At 40.1% G+C, this 24,901-nt stretch overlaps 1 protein-coding gene across 4 annotated transcripts in view; it reads right to left on the reverse strand.

Moving 5' to 3' along the window:
• zfyve9a (zinc finger, FYVE domain containing 9a) overlaps positions 1-24,901 on the reverse strand; it is a 56,745-nt gene that overhangs the window by 23,351 nt on the left and 8,493 nt on the right. Inside the window, exons 2-11 of one of the 4 annotated variants that reach the window (XM_041803714.1) lie at positions 22,958-22,976; positions 22,818-22,863; positions 17,814-17,918; positions 14,436-14,543; positions 9,061-10,514; positions 8,061-8,160; positions 5,800-5,976; positions 5,502-5,659; positions 3,993-4,122; positions 3,509-3,631 (exon numbers count right to left, since the gene is read on the reverse strand). In XM_041803714.1, coding sequence (XP_041659648.1) covers positions 3,509-3,631; positions 3,993-4,122; positions 5,502-5,659; positions 5,800-5,976; positions 8,061-8,160; positions 9,061-10,514; positions 14,436-14,505 — 2,212 coding nt within the window. In that variant the 5' untranslated portion in view covers positions 14,506-14,543; positions 17,814-17,918; positions 22,818-22,863; positions 22,958-22,976. Of the gene's footprint in view, positions 1-3,508; positions 3,632-3,992; positions 4,123-5,501; positions 5,660-5,799; positions 5,977-8,060; positions 8,161-9,060; positions 10,515-14,435; positions 14,566-17,813; positions 17,919-22,817; positions 22,864-22,957; positions 22,977-24,901 lie in introns of all 4 variants that reach the window. The other 3 variants (XM_041803716.1, XM_041803712.1, XM_041803715.1) reach the window with 3 other exon arrangements.

Consider the following 24,901-nt stretch of genomic DNA (forward strand, 5'->3'; position numbering starts at 1 on the left):
GTTATGCCTTCATTCCGCAACGCCGTTCTGTATGAAAGCCCGTTCTGCAATGGGGGGTCGATCTCGCCCATTTCAAGAAGCAGCTGGCTCGATTTAAATTGACTCAGCACGGCAGCCTAGCACAACAGAGCTACCTGTTTGAAGTTGCGTCTAGAGTTGATGATGCGGTGGTTTGAGTCTCCTCAACAGTGATCGCTACACTGATCTGATTGACTGCATTGTTTTAAAGCAAAAGTCAAACTGCAGACAGACAGTGCTACATGCCACTGTTTGCCCAATGACTCTCTCTCTCTCTTTCAGTGACCAATAAACGAACAATAGTTTAAGCTTACCATCAAAAAGAGAGAATATTCCTACAGAGAAGTTAAAGAACTGTCTTCTGATGATTGGTTTACAGGTCTCTAGATAGCAGAAAATGATCAATATTATATTTCTGGATTGGGCAATAAGAACTGCATGCTTTACTCCTGCCAGTAAATAACTTTAAGACTGTTTCTATCATGGGCTAAATATTTTGAACATTTTCCAGCATTTGATTTTTAAAAAGTCAAGAATCAATTTCTTTACAAGAAGGGGAAAGGGGATAACTTTTGTTATTAGTAGGTAAGACAAAGTTGTAATCCTCGTCCGTCCTGATTTCACATCAGTGTGTGAACGCTATTGGAGCAGTATGAGCACAGAAAATCTGGAGTTTTGGTTGTGTGTCTTAAATGTTTCAGTCATAGCCAATGCTGGCATTAGACCACCACCGCTACAAAGTTGTAGTCAGTCTGAGCAGATGCAGGGATAAAACGTGTCTCCCCATGAGCTGAAAATTAATCGTTTATCAATTTATCATCAAATTTATCATTTATCAATTTATTATCAAAGGGTGGGATATCAGAAGAAGAAAGGTTAAATCTCCACGGCAAATCGCAACCTGTGTACCATGGAGATTTACCCCTCTGACGTCAGCGTAGCGTGCTTGGAAGCAGGGTTGGCTTGCTTTGACTCTGTTCTAAAGCAGGACCATTCCCGTCATGGCTGGGCGCGGCCTGGCAAAACTTGTAAACTGGTAAATCAGCATGGCTTAGTTGGGCTCTTCACAGCCATAAGTCATAGTGGAAAAGCTGCATAAGAGACTGTGAATAAAGCAACTCTCTGAATGTATAGGACTGGGTCAGAAAGACTAACTTACGCTGCCAAAGGAAAACGAAAATTTTGCTAAACTCTGGAAGCCATACAGGAATACTAAAGAAGCTGGGAATACAGGCTTAATCTGAAAGAAAATTAGAAAAATGTGGGGTATTTTTTATGTTTTATCTTTTTGTTTTTCTTACTTATCTTATCACTTAACTGCACTTTATTTTACTGAATGAATTTTGTAAATTTAGCTTGTATATGTATGCATGTGAGTCTGTACCTGTAAGTTTATGTATTCTGTGTTTTTGGTTTCAAACTGTTCAGTTTATATTTTATGTTTTGCTAGAATAAAAAAACTCAATAAACATTTTTGTAAAAAATAAAAAACAGGAAAGAACAATGATTTAAATCAATAATCCAGTTTAGTGTTAAACAAATCAGTGATTTAATTTTTAGGCCATATAGACTAAACCTAGCTCCTGTAGTCTTTGGATTTCAACCATGGCACATACAGCTACGTAACACTACAACTGAACTGAAAAGTTCTGTTCCCTCTATCAGTCTATCTCTTAGTGGTTTCTTTTTTCCAGTGAGTGAAAGAACCACAAAATTACCTTTAATGCCTGTTGTCTTTGCAACACAAGACCCCTTTGTCTCATACTGCAAGTTTTTCAAATAAATAAGAAAAAATGCATCAGACTCAGTATGCAAAGTTTGCATGTGGGGCATTTTTTATCTAAGACAGATCAAAAATGCATGTCTATTCCAGCATTTTGAAAAGATTTTAGAAACAAAAAGCTTAAGTGTTACCTGATCTGCAGAAAGTTGAGAAAATTAACTTCACACCAGTCTTGAGTTATTTTCTTTTCATTTTGAGGTTGAATAATCTTGAGAAAAATAACATCTTCATACAAATAGAATAACAAGTACAAGCTGTCTCCCTGGATTTTTATCCTTGCTAACAATGTAATGGATATCCAGCAAAACACTTCAGATTCACGGGTTAAAATATGAAAACATCTCCACACCCTGATGAAGACACAATGTGGTCAAAACTGGCCTGCACTCTTAATGTTTTACTATTGTTGTATGACTGACTGATTGCATCAAATAAGTTTTATTGTATGTTGTAAAGCACCTTGTAACCTTATCTTCCTTTGTTATGTATTATTAGTAGCTCATAAGACCAATACCAGATGTATGGAAACAATATGCATTTATAGTAAAAATGAAAATATTTGTCAAAAATTAAATTTTGAATTAGTACAGATGAAAAATACCACAGCAATAAAGGTGAGTTTCTATCTCTGAAAAATGTACACCTTTAATGTTCATATATGTGTTATTACTTTAAATCGGTGGCTCTCAACTGGAGTTGCCTCAGGACCCAACACCAACTCCCGAATGAGCAACTGCGACCAGAATTTCTATTTGATCTATCAGATTCCTTCAATGAAAAACAATGCTGTTGGAGTTCAGACAGTACAGAATGAAGAGAAGAAAACCAATGAGAGGGTCCTGGGACCCATTCCTAGTAAAATTCCAAAACATGGAAAGTTCTGGAGTTCTCCAAAGCCATAGAGAATATAACAAACCGCTTCTGGGAAAATTTGCCACTGAAAACTCCCCTAGATCGAGGGAAATTACTTTGTTTCCTAGAAAGTCCACAGGGAAAATTCTTCAAAAATGTCAGATAAATTGACAATGAAAAGTCCTGACTAATCATGAAAAAATTCTGCCAAGCCCTTTTTGGTTTTCTTTCTGTTGTCAGAAACTTAAAACCCCAGAAAAAAAAGATTAAAAGGGCTTCACAGACTCCCTGACAATTGTTGTTGCTGGCACACATTCCTGACCCACTGGAAACAGCTCTGCGACCCACCTTTGGGTCCAGACCCACCAGTTGAGAACAACTGTGTTAAATTACCCGACAAATGAAGGCATTTTAATTGTATCCTTGGCACCAACAAGAGTGCCTGAAGATAGCCCTGTAGTTTCCTTACTACTTTAAATACATTTTGTAAACCAATAGGAAAAGTCTCAGTTACATATCTTGTAATTCTGTGCACTTAAGGAAAAGGTGCAAAATTGTTAATTAAATTAAAAATTTCATATTTGGTTGACTTTGAGAGGTGAATCAAGCATCCCCCAGGCTAACAATGGCCTTAAGGAAAGTAAGATAGCCAGAAATGTTACTTATTCAGCTCCTGGCATGGGCAATAAAACATGAGCATGAATGATTTAAAAAGAGGGGGAAATTGGATAGATACACTTAAAACACAATAGTTTATGTAAATGGTATCAACCTGAAGTTTTAATATGATCTCATAAATGCTCCTCATCCATGTTTTGAAACCAAAAAAAAAAAACACTAGATGTAGTAACTTACAGTTGACAAGCTTGACCATAGCGAGCAGGTTGGCATTGAGCACAAAGACCAGGGGGTCTGAGCCGCCCTCCTCCAGCTGCTGCATGAGGACGATCTCTGACGGCCTCTCCTCCACTGCATAGTCTGCATTGTTGTTCAGGGTGGAGCAGAAAAAGGAGAAAGAAGGTGGAGGGAGGAGTTGAGGCAAAATTAGATGAACAGACAGGAGAGAAGCGAGGATGAGAGCGGAGTGGAGATGTTCAGAGCAAGAATCAGAGGGGAGGTGAGGATGATAAAGACGTCATGTGAACTGGGAGAGACCTTTACAATTCTTTTAAACATCTTAACTGTATTATTGTGAACAAATCCTCCTTTCCCCTCTGTTTGCAATGGGTGGTTGACACATGAGCCATGATAAAGCATGTGAAAAAAAAAACACAGCACAAAGACAGCTGCTGACGGAGCAATGAGGAGGCAGCAGAATGGTGAGGATGAGGGCAAGCACCTGTGATGTGGCCTCCCGTACCTCCTTTGACTCCGGTGGAGATGAGGATGGGAGGGAGCCCGTCCTCCGGGATCAGGCTGAGGGAGCTACCCACGGGGCTGCCCACTGGGGCAACAGGGGTTAGGGATGCCTGGGATGGAGAGAGGAGAGTGGGAGGTTTAGTGCCAGCAGTCAGTTATCTACAACAGTCTGGTTAAAGGCACATCAGGTATCAGCCACATGAATTTGAATAGTGTTCTTCAAAAAATGGTTCAAAGAAATAAAATAAGAAGAAAGCAGAGTAATTACTAAAAAGTGTCTTATTTACATTTGGCTGAATGTAAATAACACAAGTTATTCATGGGAATAAACAAAAATATGGCAGCAGCAATAAATGAAAACTATCAATACCAAGAATTGGTAAAGCCAAAGGGAAAATCCAAGCCATACAATAGTGTTATTTCTTAACTTTTCTTACTGAAAAAAATGTATGACATTAATATATACCATCATTTACCAGTAACAGTGCACACGTTTTCATTTATCATTTGAGGAACGAGGCTTTAAAAAGTCCAAAAAAAGTGATGATAAAGATAAAGGTGATGAAAATGTATGTGATTTGACTTAGAAAGTATCCCAAAAGTACATTAATTTAAATCACAGTAGCGATAGAGCATTTCTAATGGCTTTGGGGTATTTTTTGGGATGAGAAATTGATTTTGGTGATTGTTCATATTTACAGTTTCATAAATTTTGACATGGAATTGGAAATTTGTCCAGTTGTTTTTGGAGTTTAGAGGCTAATACAGGGTTGTTGACTAAGAAATTCCAGAAAAGTGCTTAAAATATTAAACAGAAATTATTCTCATTTTCAGTAAAATAAACCAGCTGCTTAAAACTCCACCCATCTTAATTGTATTTTCTGCAATTATCATGCCAATAATTTTGTGCATCCCTACTTCTAGTAAAAGATTTACATATCATATTAATCCCTACTTTTGGCTTTGCGGGAGAGCTGAATTTCTTGAGAGCACCTCTGGATTAGAAACGTTTAGTTTAATTCAAATTCATGCCTCACTGACTTGAAGCCAATATGGGTGTCATGTGAGCATTTTAAACACATTATGTCTGCATAGCATCACCATGCAAGCTATTTAGATGCCTCAACAGCCAGCCTGTTCACCAGTCCATGAATCATCCATTCCAGTGAGTGTATATCATGACCATATAAACAGCTAGATTCACTTCTGTGTTGTGTTATATTTTGTAGGACAAACTTTAACAGGCTTTTCTTAAAGTATTTCAGTCTGCTGTGGTCTCTAATCCTGATTAAGCAAACAGGGAATGTTTCCTTTGAACTCTTTTTGCAGCCCATTTGTTACAGTCAGTGACCCAGCCTGTAGACCACATACAATCCCACAGAAAGAGTTCTTTGTGGTTTCCTTCAGCTCGCTGTGGAGTAGTTAACATGACCATACAAGCTAACCTAATAGCATTAGCTGTGGGTGAATGTGTTCATGCCAAGCGTACCTCTGAGGATTCAGAAGTGGAGGATTTGTTAGAAAACGTGGAGAGTGACTGTGAGGGGGCCGGGTTAGAGGCTGGAGGTTTAGGTGATTCTGTCGTGTCTCCGTTGGGCAGGAGTCCATCAGCAAACCACACCCTCCTTTGCTCCCGGGAAAGGGACCCTAAAAGTGAGAGAAAAAAAAATACACATTTTGACGCACAGGTTTGACAGTACAAGAAAATACTACTCTATATTTGTAGTGCATGGCAGAATATGAAAAATTAAGCTTTAAGAACAATGCATTCTTGTTAAAGGTCATACCCTCATTGCCAGGCTGCTTCAGGACTCCCACAGGAACCATGACAGTAGGAGGAGGAGAGCTAAGCACCCCGGAGGCCTGAGCCTGCTGCAGAGGGGGGATAGTGGAGCAGTACTCTGCTGGGTTGTTGGGGTTTGGACTCTGGTTGCTTGCAGCTGCCGGTGGCTCCCATGATGGAGCTAACAGACACACAAAACATTACAAGTAAAATGTCAGAACATGCACACGGGTGTAGCACTGTTAGTTTAAGGTTCACTGAACAAATGCTGGGCTTAACTGGACAGATACATACACATTATTTTGTTTTTCAAAGGTCTGTTAATTTAGAACTGTAAAATCCTAACAAAATTTCCTTTTATAAAAAGTTAAAATTGTCTTTTTTAAAGAAATCGTTTTTTTTGCAGTCATTTTGCCTTGTCAGAGTTTAACAAGCAAAGTTGTTGCTAGTTTTATTAATGAGGGTAATGTACAACAAAGGGCCTTGTAGCCAGCAGGCACACCTAAATGAAGCACAGTGATAATTGATATTGATAACTAAACCTATACTTTTGGTCCTATGACATTGCATAATATCTGCAGTATGAAAGTACCAGTTTATAACATCCTAATGCTCCATAAATGCTTTCTTGAATAAAAAACTTTTTTTTGCAGTGGCAAAAATCATACTTGTACAACATTTTGTCTTTCCATTTAAGCTCTAAACCACTTAGGCTTTCACATGGCTCAAATTAAATTAAGTCTTATAAGATCCACCTAGATAAAAATAAAGGAATAAATGTCAGTATTAACCTTGGTTTTACTTTTTTGAAACTTTTTGCATACCATTATATTTAATACATTTGCAACCTCTTCATTTAAATTTCAGTCATTAAATATCTTTGAATAGAGCATTATCCATATCCATAAGTAAAACGTGTAGCTAAAATTACAACATACACAGGTGTAACTCAAATTTTTTTTAAATCATGAAAAAGTTCATTTTTCCCTATGGTTTAACTCAAGAAGTTAAACTTCCATATATTCTAGATTCATCTCAGTAAAATATTTTAAGACTTAGTTATTCACCATCTCAAAATATTAGATTATCAAAAAACATCAATCTAAAAAATGATTTGTAATACAGAAATGTTGACTTTCAGGAAAATTATGCTCATTCATTCACTCAATACTTGGTAGGAGCTCCTTTTGCACAAGGTTGCTCTAATAGCAGCCTGTAGCTCGGCCGTATTGTTAAGTATCCTGTCACTCATCTTCCTCCAGCGATTCTCTGTTGGGTTCAGGTCAGGCCAATGGGCTGGCCAGTCAAGCAGAGAAACATCATGGTCAGTAAACCAGTTTCTGGTAATGTTGGTTTTACTGTAGACAGGTGCCAAGTCCTGCTGGAAAAGAAAATCAGTATCCCATAAAGCATCTCAGCAGATGGAGAAATGAAGGTCTCTTAAATCTACAGGTGGATGGCTGCCAGTGTTGAGTCAGCAGCAGGTGACATGGCACCTGAAACCATCACTGACTATGAAAACTTCACACTGGACTTCAAGCATCTTTGATTCTGTGCTTCCCCCAGACTCTGGGACCTTTATTTCCCAATGAAATACTACATTTACTTTAATCTGAAAACATGACTTTGGACCACTGAGCAACGGTTCTTTTTCTTCTTAGCCCAGGGGAGAAACTTATGACATCTGTGGTTCAGGATTGGTTCGACACTAGGAACACAGCACTTGTAGCTCATTTCCTGGACATGTCTGTGTGTTGTGTAACTTAATACTCCGACTCCAGACTCAGTGAAGGCTGCATTCTTCCCTGTTTCTTGCGCACCTTTTCTAACCACATTTTCCCCTACAGTCAACTTTCCATGAATATGCTTTGATACAGTCTCTGAGAACTGCCTGCACATTCCAGAATGGCCTTCTGTGGCTCACCCTCCTCGTGGAGGATGACGATGATTGTCTTCTGGGCATTTGTCAAGTCAGCAGTCTTCCCCATGATTGCAATTGTGTGAACCAAACCAGAGTGAGAGAATAAAGGCACAGGAAAGCTTTTGTGGACTTTTCCACAATATTATAATATTTTGCAATGGAGGATTTTTGATTTTCATGAGCTGTAAGTCATCAAAAAAGTCTTGAAATGTTTCACGTTGTATGAGATGAATCTAAAATCTATGGAAATTTAACTAAAAAAAGAACTGTTACATGATATTTTAATTTTAGAGATGCATCTGTATATGTAAAGGAGCCCAATCTCTGCTTAGAGTAATGCTCACCACTTGTTAGAGTAGAGTGACAGGTGACACAGACACGAGCCTCCTTCCTGTCCATGTACACAAGCCTGCACTTTAGGCTGCAGCAAGCTGCACAGAACACCTTTAAAACAAACAGCCATAAGGAGAAGAAAAAGTCACATGAAGCACTTTCCTACAAATATGATCATACAGGATAAAAACATTTTTGAAATGACTGTAAACCTCTATGGCTGAAGAATTGAAAATAGGTTGTTGTAAGTGTGCAGCAAATGTAACATTTTACGGATATTGATTTTTCTTACTCTGCTGGGGCTTCAATGAGTTGCAGCTGTGTACAGGGCAATATACTACAGCACCTCCCTGCACATCATTATCCAGTAGTAACATGTATTTAGAAGAACATTAGTCACAGGGCAGGGGATCCTGTTAATTTTAGAGCCTCACAGCAGCACCTTAACCTGCTGTGTGTATCTACCAGTGTGGTAGTGGATTCACTGAGGGTCCCGCTGCTGTGTCTATTGTTTGCGGTGTTGGTGTCAGTATAACTGCAGAGCCAGCTCCTCCCTGCTCTAGTGGCAGAGAGCGTGTTTGTTTACCACCAGGGGAAATTAAGTCGCAGTCCAGAGATTTTTTTCTAGTGCAGTGTCAGCGGCCACATCACCACTGTAGAGCACTGTGTGGACACCCTGCTGCATGTGTGGGTGGCCATAATGCTAGTGGGCTACCTGCATAATAACTGAATTTATCATCAAAGAACAGCTTTTAAACCATTTTATTGTATTTACCTTTTTTACCCGCAAGAGTCTACTAAGTCAGTGAATAATTATGGTATAACTGTTATATTTATCAAAACACATCAGTGGATTTTCATGCTGTTAACCTTCTTGTTTCTCTCTATAAAGATACCAGCACCACACATAAAAGCCCAGAAACACCACGCTCATTGATAAAATCATTTTTTGTGTGCAGCAGTGTTTTAAGTTCAGATTTTCACTTAAAAGTAGCTCAACTCTCCACTGACCTTGCCACAGGCCCTGCAGTGATGCCTCCTCTTGGTGAAGGTGAACTTGACATCACATTTCATACACACGGGAGCCTGGGAGTCAGGAACCCACACAGGGGCGACCTCACCCAGAGAACTGGCAGGTTTCCTGCATAAAGCACCCTGCTGGCCCGCCTGGAGGTCATTATCAGGGCTCTCTGATGGCATCAAGGGAGAAGCATGCACAACACCATCCCCGTTCACCCTAGCTGCACTCTGATCAGTCACACTGTGCGTCATTTCAGACGGCGTGCTTCTCCGACACTGGTTCTCCAGGTTTTTGTTCTTGCAGACGGTGGTCGCGCAGAGTTGGTTTTGGACCTGGCCTGACAGCGGCTGTGGGATCTGGAGCTTGAGGCTGACCGGCTGCTTCGGTCGTGCCCCTCCGTAGGGTACGCTGACTGGCTGCAGACGGTTATTGTTGAGTTTTGGTTGCATGCTACCTGACCCAGCTGTTCCTCCTTCACCGTTCTCTTGCTTGCTCTCCTCCATTTCCTTTTCCTCAGTGACAGAGTCCTCTTTAGAGGGAACAGGAGAGGGAGAAAATCCCTCGTCCTCCTCATCTTTCTCCTCAAGTTTTGAATGGCCACTGCTCTCCAGCTCCAGACCATTGGGAAGGCTTCTTAGCTGGTCTATCTGTCCATCCACACCACATCTCCATTCCTTCTCCTCCACTCCGACACTGTCAGAAGGAGATACTCCATTCCTTTCCACCTCACAAGCAGTCTGAATGTCCCTTCCTCTATTTAGGAGACTATCATGCTCTTCCTTTACGTCTGCAGTTTGTTCTTCTTGCCCATTTTCCAAAGATACAAAAGCTGTAACAGTTTCCGCTTTGACACTGTCCCCATTTTGTAATGTTGCCTCCACATTTGGATGAATTTTCTGTGAGTTAGTTTCTTCCTGCTCTAATCCAACTTCAAAGGTAAAGTGAGTGTGACTGACATCAGAGCCACCTTCTCCTCCTCCTACTGAGGCAACTCTCTCTTCCTGCTGTGGTTTACCCTCCTGGTCAGAAGTACCAGGCTTGTTGTCCAAGAGAGAGTTTATCTCCTCTCTGAGCCCATCAAGTTGTGGGATAGCAGGGCTGGCGGGGCAGCCGTTCTCCACAGTATTACTGGCCGTCACTGGAGGCGGTGAGAGGTCATCTGTGCCCACCAGTTTGCCGATGTTGGGCTGGGGGAGAGGTGGGCTGTGGACGTCTGCCGGCCTCTCCTCAGCCCAAGATGGAGGCTCAGGACCAGGGTGTCTTTTGGGGTTGGCCCCCGGGGAGGCACTGGAGGAAGAGTCGGGGAGAGTCTTGAAGGGCAGCGGACTCTCCCGGGGGCTGAGGTCTGCGTGGGCCAGGGCGGGGTTCAAAGATAGCAGATGGGCTGGTGGGGCCAGAATCTGGGTCCACTTGGCATCTGAGAGAATGGGATTGTCAGCCTCATCTAACAGACAGAGAAGAGAGGAAACAGATTATAATACAGATATCACTTTGTTTTATTATTACGTACATCACAAAACCTTTAACAGGCTTTTGTGAGATGTTCTCTCAAATAAAGACACATTCAGTCATAAAATTGTGCCGCACAGGGTTACTATTTTGGAGAACTTAATAGGATTCTTGCTGAGATTATGTCAATTGTCCTCCTGTTAGAAAAGAATCTGCAGAATAAATGGACAATGGAGACCAAACAAAAGCAGCCTTTTACCCAAACTATTAAAGTTAACCGAGTTAGCATTACAGGGTATTTTGGCCCTCTGTATTGCCCAATTCATTTGTTCACCAAAACTGAGCAACACTTGGCTTGCACTGTGTTCCAACAGTAAGCAACATGAGTGTCCAGCTCTTGCATCACGTTCATCTGGGACACAGTGACAGCAGCCCTTATGCATGCAGTCGCTTGTGCCTCCCTGGAGCCCCTTCCATGTTTACGATCTATGCAGTTTGCTGCTTTCTGTTTGACGCTGGAGAGACCATTGATTGATGAGAAAAGGACAGATTTCAGACATGCTCTAACTAGGTTTAAAGCCAAGTTCACTTCCATCAAGATGATGGAGGGCGCAACTGCTATCATGACTTTATTCCAACATTTCTAAAAAAATGTCTAATGATGCAATTGCTTGAATGACCACTTTGTGTCAGGTCGGCATTCATTTTCCTTGAACAGTAGGGTGGAAAAGACAGGGTAACTCATGATATGAGTGTATTTGATATGATTTGGTACGATATGATATAAAGCAGAAAAAATGATACATGGCTCACTGTAACAATAATGTCATAACAGGGATTCTTTGATAACTGAGACATTGCAAGACAGTCATATAATGATACATCACAATATTTGATTAACCAAAGAATAGCCTGATAAACAGAGATGCATGACAATTGGTATGATATCAATGTCAACATATGAATATTTCTGCTGATATTTACAGATGATACATCAGCCGAACAAATTGCTGGGATGTACAAATAAATTTGTACAGTTTAAAGCAGAATAAACAGATGTACCTTTTCTATTATTTGTGCACTACAGAGTGCACTGTTCATACAGTGCTGTTTGTAGCTCTCAAAAAGGCAGATGAATTTTGTTTTTTACTGTTGAACCTGTTGCTGTTAAAAGTGCATTTGCATTCAAAAGCCAAAGAAATGGCCTTTACTTTCTCACTGCATTATGTATTCAAATGAAAAATAATTTATTTATCATTCATGGTAGATTCAAATGTTTGTCTTATTTTGTGTCTATTTCTAAGTATAGACCACTAGCCACAACTAGAGGAACAGGTAAATTCCAGTACAGTGAATGCATGATGTTCTTTACAATGAAACAGTTATGAATATTAATGGGCCATGCCAGTATATTTACAGCCAACCAAATTAATTTGCCTTTTTTACTTATTTTCTTAAAAATCCTTTTTATAATCACAATCCAACAGCAAAAGAACTATCTGCGATTTAAAAAAAATGTAGTGAATCTATTTTTCTAAACAAGACTGCTAGAGACAGACAGGAAACATTGGGAGGGGACTGGGTGAAGACATGCACCAAAAAGTGCCATGACCAGGAATCGATCCTGCGACCAGTGCATGAGGACTTCAGCGTCTGTGTTCAGAGAGTTTAGACCCTCTTCACTTTTTTATATTTTATCATGTTGCAGCCTGATGCTACAGTTGAAAGAAAGTCATTTTCATTCTCATTAATGTAACCCATCATGACAATGTGAAAACAGAATTTAAGAAATGTTTGCATAGTTATCAGAATTAAAAGCTGAAATATCACTTTTACCTAATTATTCCCTTTGCAAGAACAGGCTCCTTCCATTTCTTTTGATCATTGCAGAGATGTTTCTACATCTTGATTAGAGTTCACCTGTGTTAAATTAACTTGTTTGGACATGATTAAATAAACTAAGAGATCTGGGGAAGAATACAGCAAATTCAGTTGCACTAGAGTTTCCCAAGAGCAAAGTGGCTTCCATATTTCTCAAATGGCAGAATTTTGGCAGAACCAGGACTCTTCAAAGAGCTGGTTGCCCAGCCAAATTGAGCAATCAGGTGAGAAGGGCCTTAATAAGAGAGGTGACTGAGAACATGATGGTCACTCTGACTGAGCTCCAGAGATCCTGTGTGGAGATGGGACAAAGTTCCAGAAGGACAACCAGCACTGCAGCCCTACATTGATCTGGGCTTATGGCAGAGCAGTTAGATGGCTCTCCTCAGTACAAAACACATGAAAGCCCACTTGGCTTTCAAGTGGAGGCTTTTGAGGTGTGTGCCTTTCCAAATAATGTCCAATCAATCCAATTTAACAAAGTAGACACCAATGACAGAGCAGAAACATCTCAGCAAAAATCAGTAGACATGGGAGGCACTTAAGCTAAATTTCAAGTGTTTTTGAAAAGTGTCTGAATACTCATGTAAATGTGAGATATCAGTTTTTTTTTTATTTTTAATGAATTTGAGAAAATTCCTAAAAATCTGCTTTCACTTTGTCATGATGGGGTACTGAGTGCAGATAAATGTTATTAAAGAAGAATTTTCTCAACTGTAGCATCAGGCTACACATAGCAAGACAACATGGCAAAATTGCAACAAGTGAAAGGGGTCAGAGAAATCTCTTCAGGTGGCTCTGTTTTTTAAAGGAAATATTAATATTTGGCTGGATCTTCAGAATAATTTTATATCACACAAGTCATGATAACCATCTACTGCTTTACTGATATTGACCCACCCCTATTAAACGATATTACTTATGTTTTCTCACACTACTCATGTTTTCTGGTCAAACTGTAGACTTTAAACTAAAAAGGAAAAGGTTTTTAAGCAAAAAGATCATGAACCTTCAGCAGTGTGGCAGGTAACCTCAAATGAACTGCTGCAGAGAACTGATACTAAGATACTCATTCCCAGGTAATCGAAAGAGCTAAAAATACCAGAAACAAAACCAGGGAACAAACTGAGAAATGAGGTTGGCGTGGAGTGGGAAATTAGTGTGTGGATGGACTGGGAAATTCTGAGAAAGTGGGCCAAACGGCTCAGCCACCACTGGGAGCCATCAGTCAGGCTGGCACATGAACGCTGCGTAAAAGGAGCGGAAATTCTTCTTATATTTATTCAAAACGATTTTCTCGCACAGCCATGTCAGCGACTGTACAGTGCTCTCCTCCCTCCAAAGGAATTCATACTAAGCTGTTTTAGTATGTGTGCTGTAGCAGGTTCAAACACACAAACTCACACACAGTTAATCTGCCAAGCTGGATCTCTGGCACAGTATACACAGATAATCACTCACAGCCAAAACACACACTGAGCCCACTAAAAGATGCTGTGTGTGGGGGAAAGGATTTTTTCTGGGGTCATCTGCCATAAATCCAGAGGAGGAGCAGTCTTTTCTCTATGATAAGCAGACTGTTTGCTCCTGACAGTTGGGAGTGTGCAGGAACACAGCTCAGTAATACACTGTTTACTTTACAAATCATCATAAGTAAACACAGAAAAGAATCTATGTTTCAAAAAGGCCAGAACAAAATTGCTCCACTTGATTTGAGTGGAAATGTGGAGATTAAAAAGCTTCTTGTCTTGCACCAATTACACAGTTTCACACAAGCCCGGGGGAAATTGATAATCCAATTAGAGCAATTCCCTCTCTGCACACCCTCAATCACCACCTGTAAATGTTCCTCAGACTCACTGGGTGTAGGCTGATTGTCTGCGCACCTTGATGATTTACTCGAAGGTTATGTAACAGCATTCTAGCCACCGCCTCTCTGAAGCTAAAATCCCACAGCTGCACCTTGTCCCATCTGTCTTTTCTCAAACAGTGACTCACTGTTTGTCCCTGTCTCGTCTCTAACCCAGTAGCTCACCTTCGTTCTGCTCAAACTCGTCCAGCACCTTGTCCAGGTTGAAGGCTTCGGCCTGGAAATAATTCTCCATGGGTCAGGAAGCTCCACCCTGCCGACGGCCGTGTGAACCTGGAAACAGGGGGAGCATATCCTTAATACAACAGAGTATATACAGTCATGGACGAAAGTATTGGCACCCCTGGAATTTTTCCAGAAAATACACCATTTCTCCCAGAAATTGTTGGAATTACAAATGTTTTTGGTATACATGTGTTTATTGCCTTTATGTGCATCGTAACAACAAAAAAAATCCTAAGAAAAAAGACAAAATTGACACAGTTTTACACAAAACAAAAAATGGGCTGGACAAAATTGTTGGCACCCTTTTAAAATTGTGGGTAAATCGTTTTATTTCAAGGGTGTGATGCTCATTTAAAGTCAACTGTGGCAGTAACAGGTGCTGGCAATATAAAAATCACACCTGAAGTCAGTTAGAATGTATAAAAGTTGACTCAGCCTTTGTGTTGTGTGCCTGTGTGTCACACCAAGCATGGAGAAGAGAAAGAAGAGCCAAGAATTGTCTGAGGACTTAAGAAGCAAAACTGTGGAAAAATATGAACAATATCAAGGTTTCAAGACCATCTCCAGAGATCCTGAAATTCCTTTGTCCACTGTGCGTAATATAATCAAGAAGTTTAGAACCCATGGAACTGTGGCTAATCTCCCTGAACGTGGATGGAAGAGAAAAACTGACAAAAGAATGCAACGCAGGATAGTTGGAATGGTGGATAAACATCCTCAGTCAACTTCCACATAAATTCAGGCTGTCCTATAGACGCAGGGCGCAAAAGTGTCAGCTCGGACCATACATCGTAATCTGAATGAGATGAAGCGCTATGGCAGGAGACCAAGGAGGACCCCACTACTGACAAAGAGACATAAAAAAGCCAGACTGGAGTTTGCAAAAATGTACCTGAGTAAGCCTCAATCCTTCTGGGAGAACATTTTGTGGACAGATGAGACTAAAGTAGAGCTTTTTGGAAAAGCACGTCATTCAACTGTTTACAGAAAACAGAATGAGGCCTACAAAGAAAAGAACACAGTACCTACAGTCAAACATGGTGGAGGTTCAAAGACATTTTGGGGTTATTTTGCTGCCTCTGGCACTGGGTACCTTGACTGTGTGCAAGGAATCATGAAATCTAGAGACTATCAAAAAATTCCAGGCCGCGATGTAGGGCCTAGTGTCAGAAAGCTGGGTCTGTGTCAGAGGTCATGGGTGTTCCAGCAGGACAATGACCTAAAACATACCTCAAAAAGTCCAGATCTAAATCCCACTGAACACCTATGAAGAGATCTGAAAATTGCTGTTGCAAGAAGCACCCCTCAAATCTGAGAGACCTGGAGCAGTTTGCAAAAGAAGAGTGGTCCAAAATTCCAGTTGAGAGGTGTAAGAAGCTTGTTGATGGTAAAAGCAAGAGATTGGTTTCAGTTATTTTTTCCAAGGATGTGCAACCAGATATTAAGTTGAGGGTGCCAATAATTTTGTCCAGCCCATTTTTTTTAGTTTTGTGTAAAATTATGTCAATTTTGTCTTTTTTTCTTCAAATTTTTTGTGTTGTTCCAATCCACATAAAGGCAATAAACACATGTATACCAAAAACATTTGTAATTGCAACAATTTCTGGGAGAAATGGTGTATTTTCTGGAAAAATTCCAGGGGTGCCAATACTTTCGTCCATGACTGTACAGTCCTGGCTCATATCTCCTTTTCATATCTTTGACTCCCATTCATTTCAATGTGATTTGGTTAAGTAGAAACAACCCCTCTACCATACTTTTGCTCCTGCTTAGCATTTCCCTGATAAGCAACCTCTGTTCTGTCATCACTGCAGGGCAAGAAAGATGATAAAAATTTAATTGTGGGTCTTTCTTAGTATGGACAGACAGATCTTTTTTGATTAGAAATGCTACAGAGTGAATTATGCGAGTCTCTCCCCTCGACCTTAACCTTTTATCCTGAGCCCAAACTGCACAGAAGCATTCTGGTATTGCAAAACATGAAAGAGCAATATTAAAGGAAGAGGTGCTGCTTATATTTAGTCACACCTTTGGTTAATATCTCATTGTATTTAAGTTTCTTTGATATTTAAGGGACTTTGTGTGGATTTTGGAGAAGAAAATTTCCAATAAATTCAGAGCTTTTAATAGAGATTTTGTTTCTGCCTGGCCTGAACAAGTTCTTGTGTCCCCCTAGCACTTTTTCCAATGGCTGTAACTATTTCTAACTGACTCAAAAGCCCCAACAACTGCCCATCTGACCTGCACAAAACATAAGCTCTAAAACCTTTCCAGTGCTGCATTTTCTGCAGAAACAGGACCTTCAGGAGATTTGTGGGCATCATTCTTGGCCAAAACTAATTCCTGTTCAAAGATAAGGTTACGTTTTTAAACTTATCAACGATCCCAAATAAGCAGGAAAAGTTTAAAGTGCATTTCAAACAAAAGCTCAGGTCTCAGGGATTAGATGCAGCTGACATCTTCTTTAACTCTCTTGCCACTTCCAAATTAAATTCCAAAACCCCAAAGTAGCACAATCATCACATTTTAAAGCAAAGCCAAGCTGCAAACATTAGAAAGCTGAAACCAAACAGAGCCCCTTTCAATCCCAGCTGATAAAATCACAAAAAAATCTTAGGATTTGGTCACAGATATGATAACAAATTGTAAGGGCATCTTTTTTGCCATCTATCACATTTAGGCTACATTGCAGGATACTATTAGACTAGAGTAAAAGCAGCATGAGAGATGCACTCATCTACTATCTAACACACACACCTTGGCCCACTAATCCCCATGCTTACGCCTTACTGATTACATACAAGCCACTACATGGCCCTAAGTTGCCACTACAACCCCAGCAACATTGCCAACTTTCACAACAGACCCATGCACTGTACATGCAAACATCAGGTAGTGACAATATCAATACTTTCTACTCTATGACACAACCTTTAATGGCCCCCACACCACCTGAGAACCCCCCACTGGTGCTTCATCAAGTTAGGCCCACCAACACAACAATGACTGAAGGTTAGTCTGATTTATAGTCTCACGTTACCACATAAAATGTAAATGTTCCTGCATTCAATGCCAGGCGGAATTTTGTGTTTTGGCAGTAAGGTATTAGTGGAAATAATAAAATTATAAGCAAATCATATCACAGGCTCGATTTACAGCTCAGCTTTATAGTTTGTTCAATGACCTCAATGTTGTTTATCAGGATATCATTCTCTTGAACTTAGAAATACTCTGCAGTCTTGATATATAACTTTGACTCTGTTTGAAATGTAAAATTTGTGTTGAGCCATGAAAAATTCTTCTTCTATCAGTCCTCACCTGCACGGAGGTCCTTCTCAGCAGTCCCAGGTGGTGTTTTCTTCTTGGTGGGTTTCCTTCTCAGTTCTCACCTCATCCAGTCTGGCAAGCGCCCAGCGCCCACACCTTTAAAGTAGAAGGAAACACCATTAGTCATTAAAAATAAATTCTGAGCTAGAGTGGCAAAACACATAGCTTGTTTCAGCAGCAGACAAGAGAATCCCCTACATGCCTATCGTATGGTGGGAATCACTAGTGCTCCCACCATATGGTATAAACACCATACTTATGCCATGATTCGATATTATTGCGATTTCAGACATTTTGCAATACACAGAGTATTGCTATACCATATATGAAAATATATTGCTATCTATAACATTGTTTCAACTGCTTAGCTGATTAGGATTAGCGTTACCCTCATTTCAGTGTTTTATTTTAATGCGGCACTCCTTGCAAACCCCATGTGTCGTGTCCATGTTGTTCGTGCCCTGCTTGCATTCCTATTGTCCTTTCCCTGGTTCTGCCTTATTGATTGTACTAACCTTTTCCTGCTGTATGACCGTCACCTCTGCTGACCTCACTGGTCAAAGGGCACCACAGCATCACTGAGTGGACAGAAAAGCAACTGGTGCTATTTATCCAGTATCATAGACTTCAGTTCATATTAGCAAATAATTTAAAAAAAATTGCTACTTGGCGGAAAATATGATACTATGCAATACTATGCTGTATTGATTTTTTCCCTCACCCCTATTGCCTACTAAGATGTGTTTATACAGCATGTTTTAAAATGTAACAATCTCCTTTATTTTCATCACTGATAATATCAAAATGACCAAAGTCTTAAAAAAACTGCAGATCCATAGCCATATTTCCATCCAAAGCTGCTGTGATCAAAAGAGAAGGAGCAAAGGGAGTCTATTCAAATTCAGTAGTCACAAAAACTCAAGGTTTTTCAAGTTGTTTTCGTATGTCTTGAAGTGTTTTCATGTCGTATTACTATAACAATGCAATAATGAAGCTCCTGCATCTTTACACCTTGAAACAAGTATAAGTGCTTTACCTTCCTGGCACTTGCTTGCATGTGAGCACTCTGTGTGGTAGGTAGTCTAGCTGGTAATGTGCAATGTCCTTTTATTGCGTGTATATTCAGTGCTTTTCTTGTAGTATGGAAGTTGGAATTGTCAGTATTTACTGTATGAACTCTTATGATGTTGGATACTCTTAAGCACCTTATATAGTATTACAGACTCTGTATTTTATTCTTAAATCTTGATGTTTGCAAGTCAGTGTATGTTTTGATCTGTGTAGGTTGCACTACTGCCCAGGGCAAACTTCCCCTCTGGGACAATAAAGTACATCTTATCTTATCTTAACATTTAGATTCCACATTCCTAAAACCAGTCTGCGCTGCCAGGGGTCAGTATGCCTAGGCCTCCACCCTTGCCTGTCACCTGAGTTGGCAGGCATCTCTTGTTAAGTCTTTCAATTTACCAGTTGATCTATGTTCCAACCCTAACCTATAATCTTGAACTGTGGGTAATGTCCAAAAGAATAAAATCACGGGTTCAAGCAGTTGAAATGGGATTCTTCAGGAGGGTGTCTGGGCTCAGCCTTAGAGTTAGGGTTAGGAGCTTGGACATCCAGAGGGATCTTGAAGTAGAGCCACTGCTCCATCAAAAGGGGCCAGTTAAGGTGGATCAGGCATTGGATCAGGATGCCTCCTTGCTGCCTCCCAGTGGAGGTCTCCCGGGCTAGATATGGGAGCTGCGCTTCTACGAGCACCTGGCATTCTTTCCCGGGCCTGATCTATCTCACCACATACTGCACAGAAACTGGTGGGTTGGACCAGACTTCCAGGGCAGCCAAACCAGCTATGCTCCCATGCTTGACCTGATGTGACCTTCATATTGCATGCCCCTGTCTGTCAATTCACACTTTGTTCAGTTTAGCAGGACGACTAGAGTGCAAAGCAAGATGGGAGCCTCACATATATGCAGTCCGACATGCACACACAGTGTTAAGCTTCCCTGCTGCATCCACTGATCCAGTTTAACCTCTGCTACTACCTCCGAAGACAGGGGTTCACGGTGGGGCCACCTCTCCCCCTCTTTACACCTTTACAACGTTCACAGTGAGGGCAAAAGTCACCAGGGTGTAAATATCACAGCTTGAATTGGCACTGTGAATTAGACTATAAGGCTGGAAAGGTTACGCTTATGTCTCTGACAAACAGAGAGCAGAGGTGACACAGTCTAAAATACACTTTATTGTGTAGGAGTTTGCTTGCAATTTCTGGAGAATCAAAAGCAAGAAATTTCCTGATGTTAGGTGTCCAGGACTTCTATTTTTGTTGCCATGGCATTGCAAAAGGAATTGATATTATTACATTTTTCAAGACTCTTACCGTGGTGTAAAACTCTGGATCCATGACAACACTGATGCTACAGCATACGAACTACAACACCTATTGACATGTTAAGTGCTTAACTGGCAGTAAATATTTCCCTTCCTGTGAGTGGAAAAGGAGACATAGTCAACACATCATTCTATTGGACATCTTATCAGTCTTTGCTGTAGAGGATACTCCTTTTTATTGCAGGTCCTGTTCTGTTCTAAGTCAAGGAAGTTTTTTCAAATTAAAAATACCACTTGTGAAACACAAGGCGAGGTCAAATTTCACAGTTGATTATTAAGTGACACAAAGCCTTTTGTTTTTGATTGTTAACGAATATATAACATGATTGGCTATAAGCTGTAAAAACATACATTTATTGATATCAAGCTTATGAAATGTAGATCTGGATTTTTTGTTCTTTGCGATGTACAGGAGTAAACTAAAAAGTTTATTCTAAAACACAATTTGAAGTCTTACCTTGACCTCTGGGAGATGACAATGAGCATTTGCCACTGTTTTAATCTAAACTAATAACTGGATTATGAAAAGAATCAGTGTATCCTTATTTTCAATATGGACAGGAAAGAACCACATGAGAAAGCTCAAACTTAATGTCTCCAGTACCGATCATGTTCCTGCTGAATTAGCGAGGGACATTCAGTTCCTGAGCAACACTTTGCTTCAACAGATTGTACAGTAAATCGAGCTTATCTTGTGTATTGTACATTATCATAGATGGGGAGCCATTATCCATCCAAGCTTGACAAGGCAATCAGAGGCATGAATGGAATACAGCCGAAGCCTGAATCACTGCACAGAGAACCTGTACAGTCTGTCCTTGCTGATGAGGAGACCTTGGAGCGAGGATGTGAGGCGTGAGCAGCATGTGTGTATGTGTGGACGGCTGCGAATGAGTAACAGCCACGATGAACTTCAGGGTCATTCTCATAAGGACTAGAGCGTGCACAGATTACACCAGAGACCAGATATTCCGCAGAGCCTGGTCCTCAGAGAAAGGAGCACAGTCAACACATTTTCTGCTTAGTTTAAGGTGCAAGCACGGGCACGATGTCAGCACAAAACCATGAAGGCACAGGACAAGAGGCTAACACATGTAGAGAGTACAGTGGGTCAAAACGATGCAGAGAGAGGGGACTACAACTAGAGCCAAAACATGGAGCAAAATATCCCAAGTAGAGGCAATTATCTGACTAGTAACCCGTCAACGGATGAAAATAGCGACAGAGCTTCAATTGGAGTCTTAGAAACCTTTAAACAGAGCAGTCCAGATTGAGTTTGATGATTCAGTATGGTCACAACACACACCAAGTGAAGTCACCACTCAATCAAAACAAGAATGAGCTCTGCTTGTTAACATGAATAAATACCTCAAAACTGTAGTAATCTTCACTCAAAATTTGCAGCAGATGTTGTGAGGGATGAGTGAAGTAGCATGGCTCCTAGCAAAGGACAGTGTAATTCAAGGTTCACACAAACTGTGTATTAAGATGGACATAACAGCACTGGCCCAGGAGTACATCCCCTTTTGACAGGCTTCAGTATAGGTCATAAACCCTGCCCACTTAATGTTAACAGACAGAACAGGGGTCAAACTTTAAAGTCAAATCATTTTGTGTCAAATTCAGATTGTGTTGCTTTGGTTTATCATCATAAATATTCAAATATTATGGAAGTTCACCTGGGTGTATCACTAAGTCTGACTTAAATCTGGAAGTTACAGCCCACTGAAAGTTAAACTGCACCAACTGGACTTAAAGTTTGTTTAAATTTTGCCTGGGTTTAACTTGTTTTAGCCTGGGACAGAGCAGGTATAACTTTAAAAGTCAGGTTTATCCAATGTATTGTGAACAGAAAACGCCAAGCAATAGTCACTAAATGTACAGGTACCACACAAAGCAGCAGGACTGGGCTGTAGCTGTTTTTAAATACTGTCAAACCTTCTCCAAATTTTACTGGGGTATACAGTATTACCACCACGTGTTTAAAAGGACATGTTTTACTGGCACTTGCTGGCAAGTGCTAGTAATGTTGGCATTCCACAGCCACTGTCTTCTTAGAGGTGATTAAAGCAATACTGTGGGCATTTCTTGATCACCCAGGATACCATATTAATGCCCATTCCTACAAAGTAGCACAATTTGTTAACAGATTTATTGATGAGAAGACATGGAGACAAGAGACAGACTCATCTGTTATCTATTTTTCTGACAGTCAGCTGATAGAAAAGTTTCCTTTCAGTCATTCAGCTCATTTGATTGAGGAGGATCCTAAATTCAAGAACGGGGAGCAGGGCTTACACTGGGCATTTTAAAACACTATGAGCTTACCATGCCAGCTGTAAGAGATGTGGTTTTTAGGCTCTACAAAGAAATTATTATTTCTTTGCTTTGGTTTGTGATTTTCAAATTTGATAATTTGACTGAAGTTAGAATGTGAGGGATGTGTTACGTAGCAACACTTGACTCTCATCGAACTTTCACATGAGCTCACACGACAAGATCGGGTGAAGCTATGACCACTTTCAGAGAGGCTTGATGCAATCTGTGTAAAGTAGAGCCTGAAGGTCAGTTGTAACTAAGCCAGACATTGGAGATAAGACTGACTTTATTTACACCTGGCTGGTGCATTACACTCCAGGTGTTCATCTTTCTGAATAAAAAGAAGAGAATAAGAGATAAGAAGAAGAGAGTAATAAAAAGAAGAGATGTAACGTCATGACTGACAGCTGTGTTGACAAATTTACCTCATTATGGTTGCCTCGCCTGATTAGAAGAGCAGAGAAAAAAAGTGGCAGAAAATTAAGAAAAACTTAAATTACATTCAGAAAACTTTCTATTGTTGAGAGAATCTGATCTTAGCGAGGGATAACTGTCAAACTAACTAACTAAATGCATTCTAACAGATTCACGGGGAAAAAAAACATTATCAATCTATTTCTAGTCGGAGACTGTTGTTGTTGATGTAATGAAACAAGAGAAGGAGTATCAAGTGTCAGGCAGGTCTCACTGAAATTGCCTCAGCAGGAAAAGCATGAAAACAACCAGGGTGATTTTAAAATAGACACGCACAAAAGTGAAACTAAATACTGTGAGGTGATCCAGGCTTTGTGCTGAAATTACCTTGAAATCACCTGCACTGACCGCAGAATGAGTTACCTAAGGTTAACCTCGTTCAGCCTCCACACCTTTTACTTCAGAAAGGTTTTCCTCTGCACTCTACACTCTTTTGACTCACTCTACAGATATCCTAAATCGTCTTGCTCCGTAAGAGTCTAAAAATGCTCCAGTGGACTGTGAGACAGTGCTCAGAAAAAAAATAAAAAATAAAAAATACACGCACAGACAGACTAAAAGGAACAAACACACACACAGACAGATACGCTTCCATGAGGACAGGAGCCCATCCCTGATTAAGATTTAATTACTCTGCAGAGGCATTGAATAATGCATCTTTAGTCAAAGTGCATGAAGTAGTTGTATTTTTAGACATGTAAACTTGGGCAGATGCTTTAAAAGAGACATATGTGCATGAGAGAGTGTCAGTCAGAGAGCCAGTAGGACTGAAGAAAAAGGCTCTGCAGCTGCACAGTGTGAGGAGGATGTATTGTAAGAGCATGCTCCAGCGCTCAAATTAATGAAAAAATATCAAAGATGCAAGCAATTACCTGTAGTGTGGCCTGAAGTAAAACAAGGAAAACAAGATCATGCATGACAGAGGAGCTCATCTCGTGGGGATTTTGAGCCACATCACATCCTTATCTGACAACCAGACAGAAACCAGTGAATTATTTTATCATGTAACATGGAGAAAAGCTGCTTTTCACTTTTGTGAACATGTAATCAGTCAAGAATGTACAGTATATGAACCATGCTAAACATAGTCTTCATATTCTTTCTGCTAGGGGTGTGTATTGGCAAGAATCTGGCGATACGAAACGTAGTGCGATAGTGATATACTGCGATAAATTGCGATACTATGTGCAAGACTATAGATTGCAATATTTTTGTAATATAAAATATATATACATTTGTATGTATATGTGGGTGTGTATGTTTATTTATATAAATATGTAAATTTAAGTTAATATGGAATATAACATAACATAATTAAGTTATTAATAAAATGGATAAAATATATGTGCAGTATATAAATATAAAATATATGGTGTATCATAAAATATATGATCCTGCACCATGTAGAGTTTGAACTCTTTTTTGTGCAATCTGAAGACGAGAATTTTTCCCATTTGTTGTAATGAATTAAAATGCTTTCAGGATTTTCAAAAGAAAAGTGGAAAAACAAATCAATAAAAAGTAAATGTAGTAAAATGTTTTATATTTCATGGTACATCAGCTTGTATGTCCTAATGTAATGACAAGGTGCTTGTGGAGGAAGACTGATCCTCATGTCCAGCTTTAAGGACTGATGGACTGTGTTCTGAGGAGGACATGACGTGACGGGCCAGTGTTTTTCTTTAACGTATTATGGAAGCTGTCATTCTTAACGACACTACGACGGTGCAGGTCCTTACAAAAAAAAAAAAAGTATTGACTGGGTAATTATGGTTACATGAGTAAAAATCAGCCATAGCTTTAGCAGGCTCCTTTCACATTAGCGGTTAGCCACTACGCTATCACTATGATGCTCAAGTTTGTCATGCTGTCAAGGTATTTCACTCTGGCGTGGC

This window comes from Cheilinus undulatus, linkage group 13 (genome assembly GCF_018320785.1).
Source record: "Cheilinus undulatus linkage group 13, ASM1832078v1, whole genome shotgun sequence".
In the NCBI taxonomy this organism is placed as follows: Eukaryota; Metazoa; Chordata; class Actinopteri; order Labriformes; family Labridae; genus Cheilinus; species Cheilinus undulatus.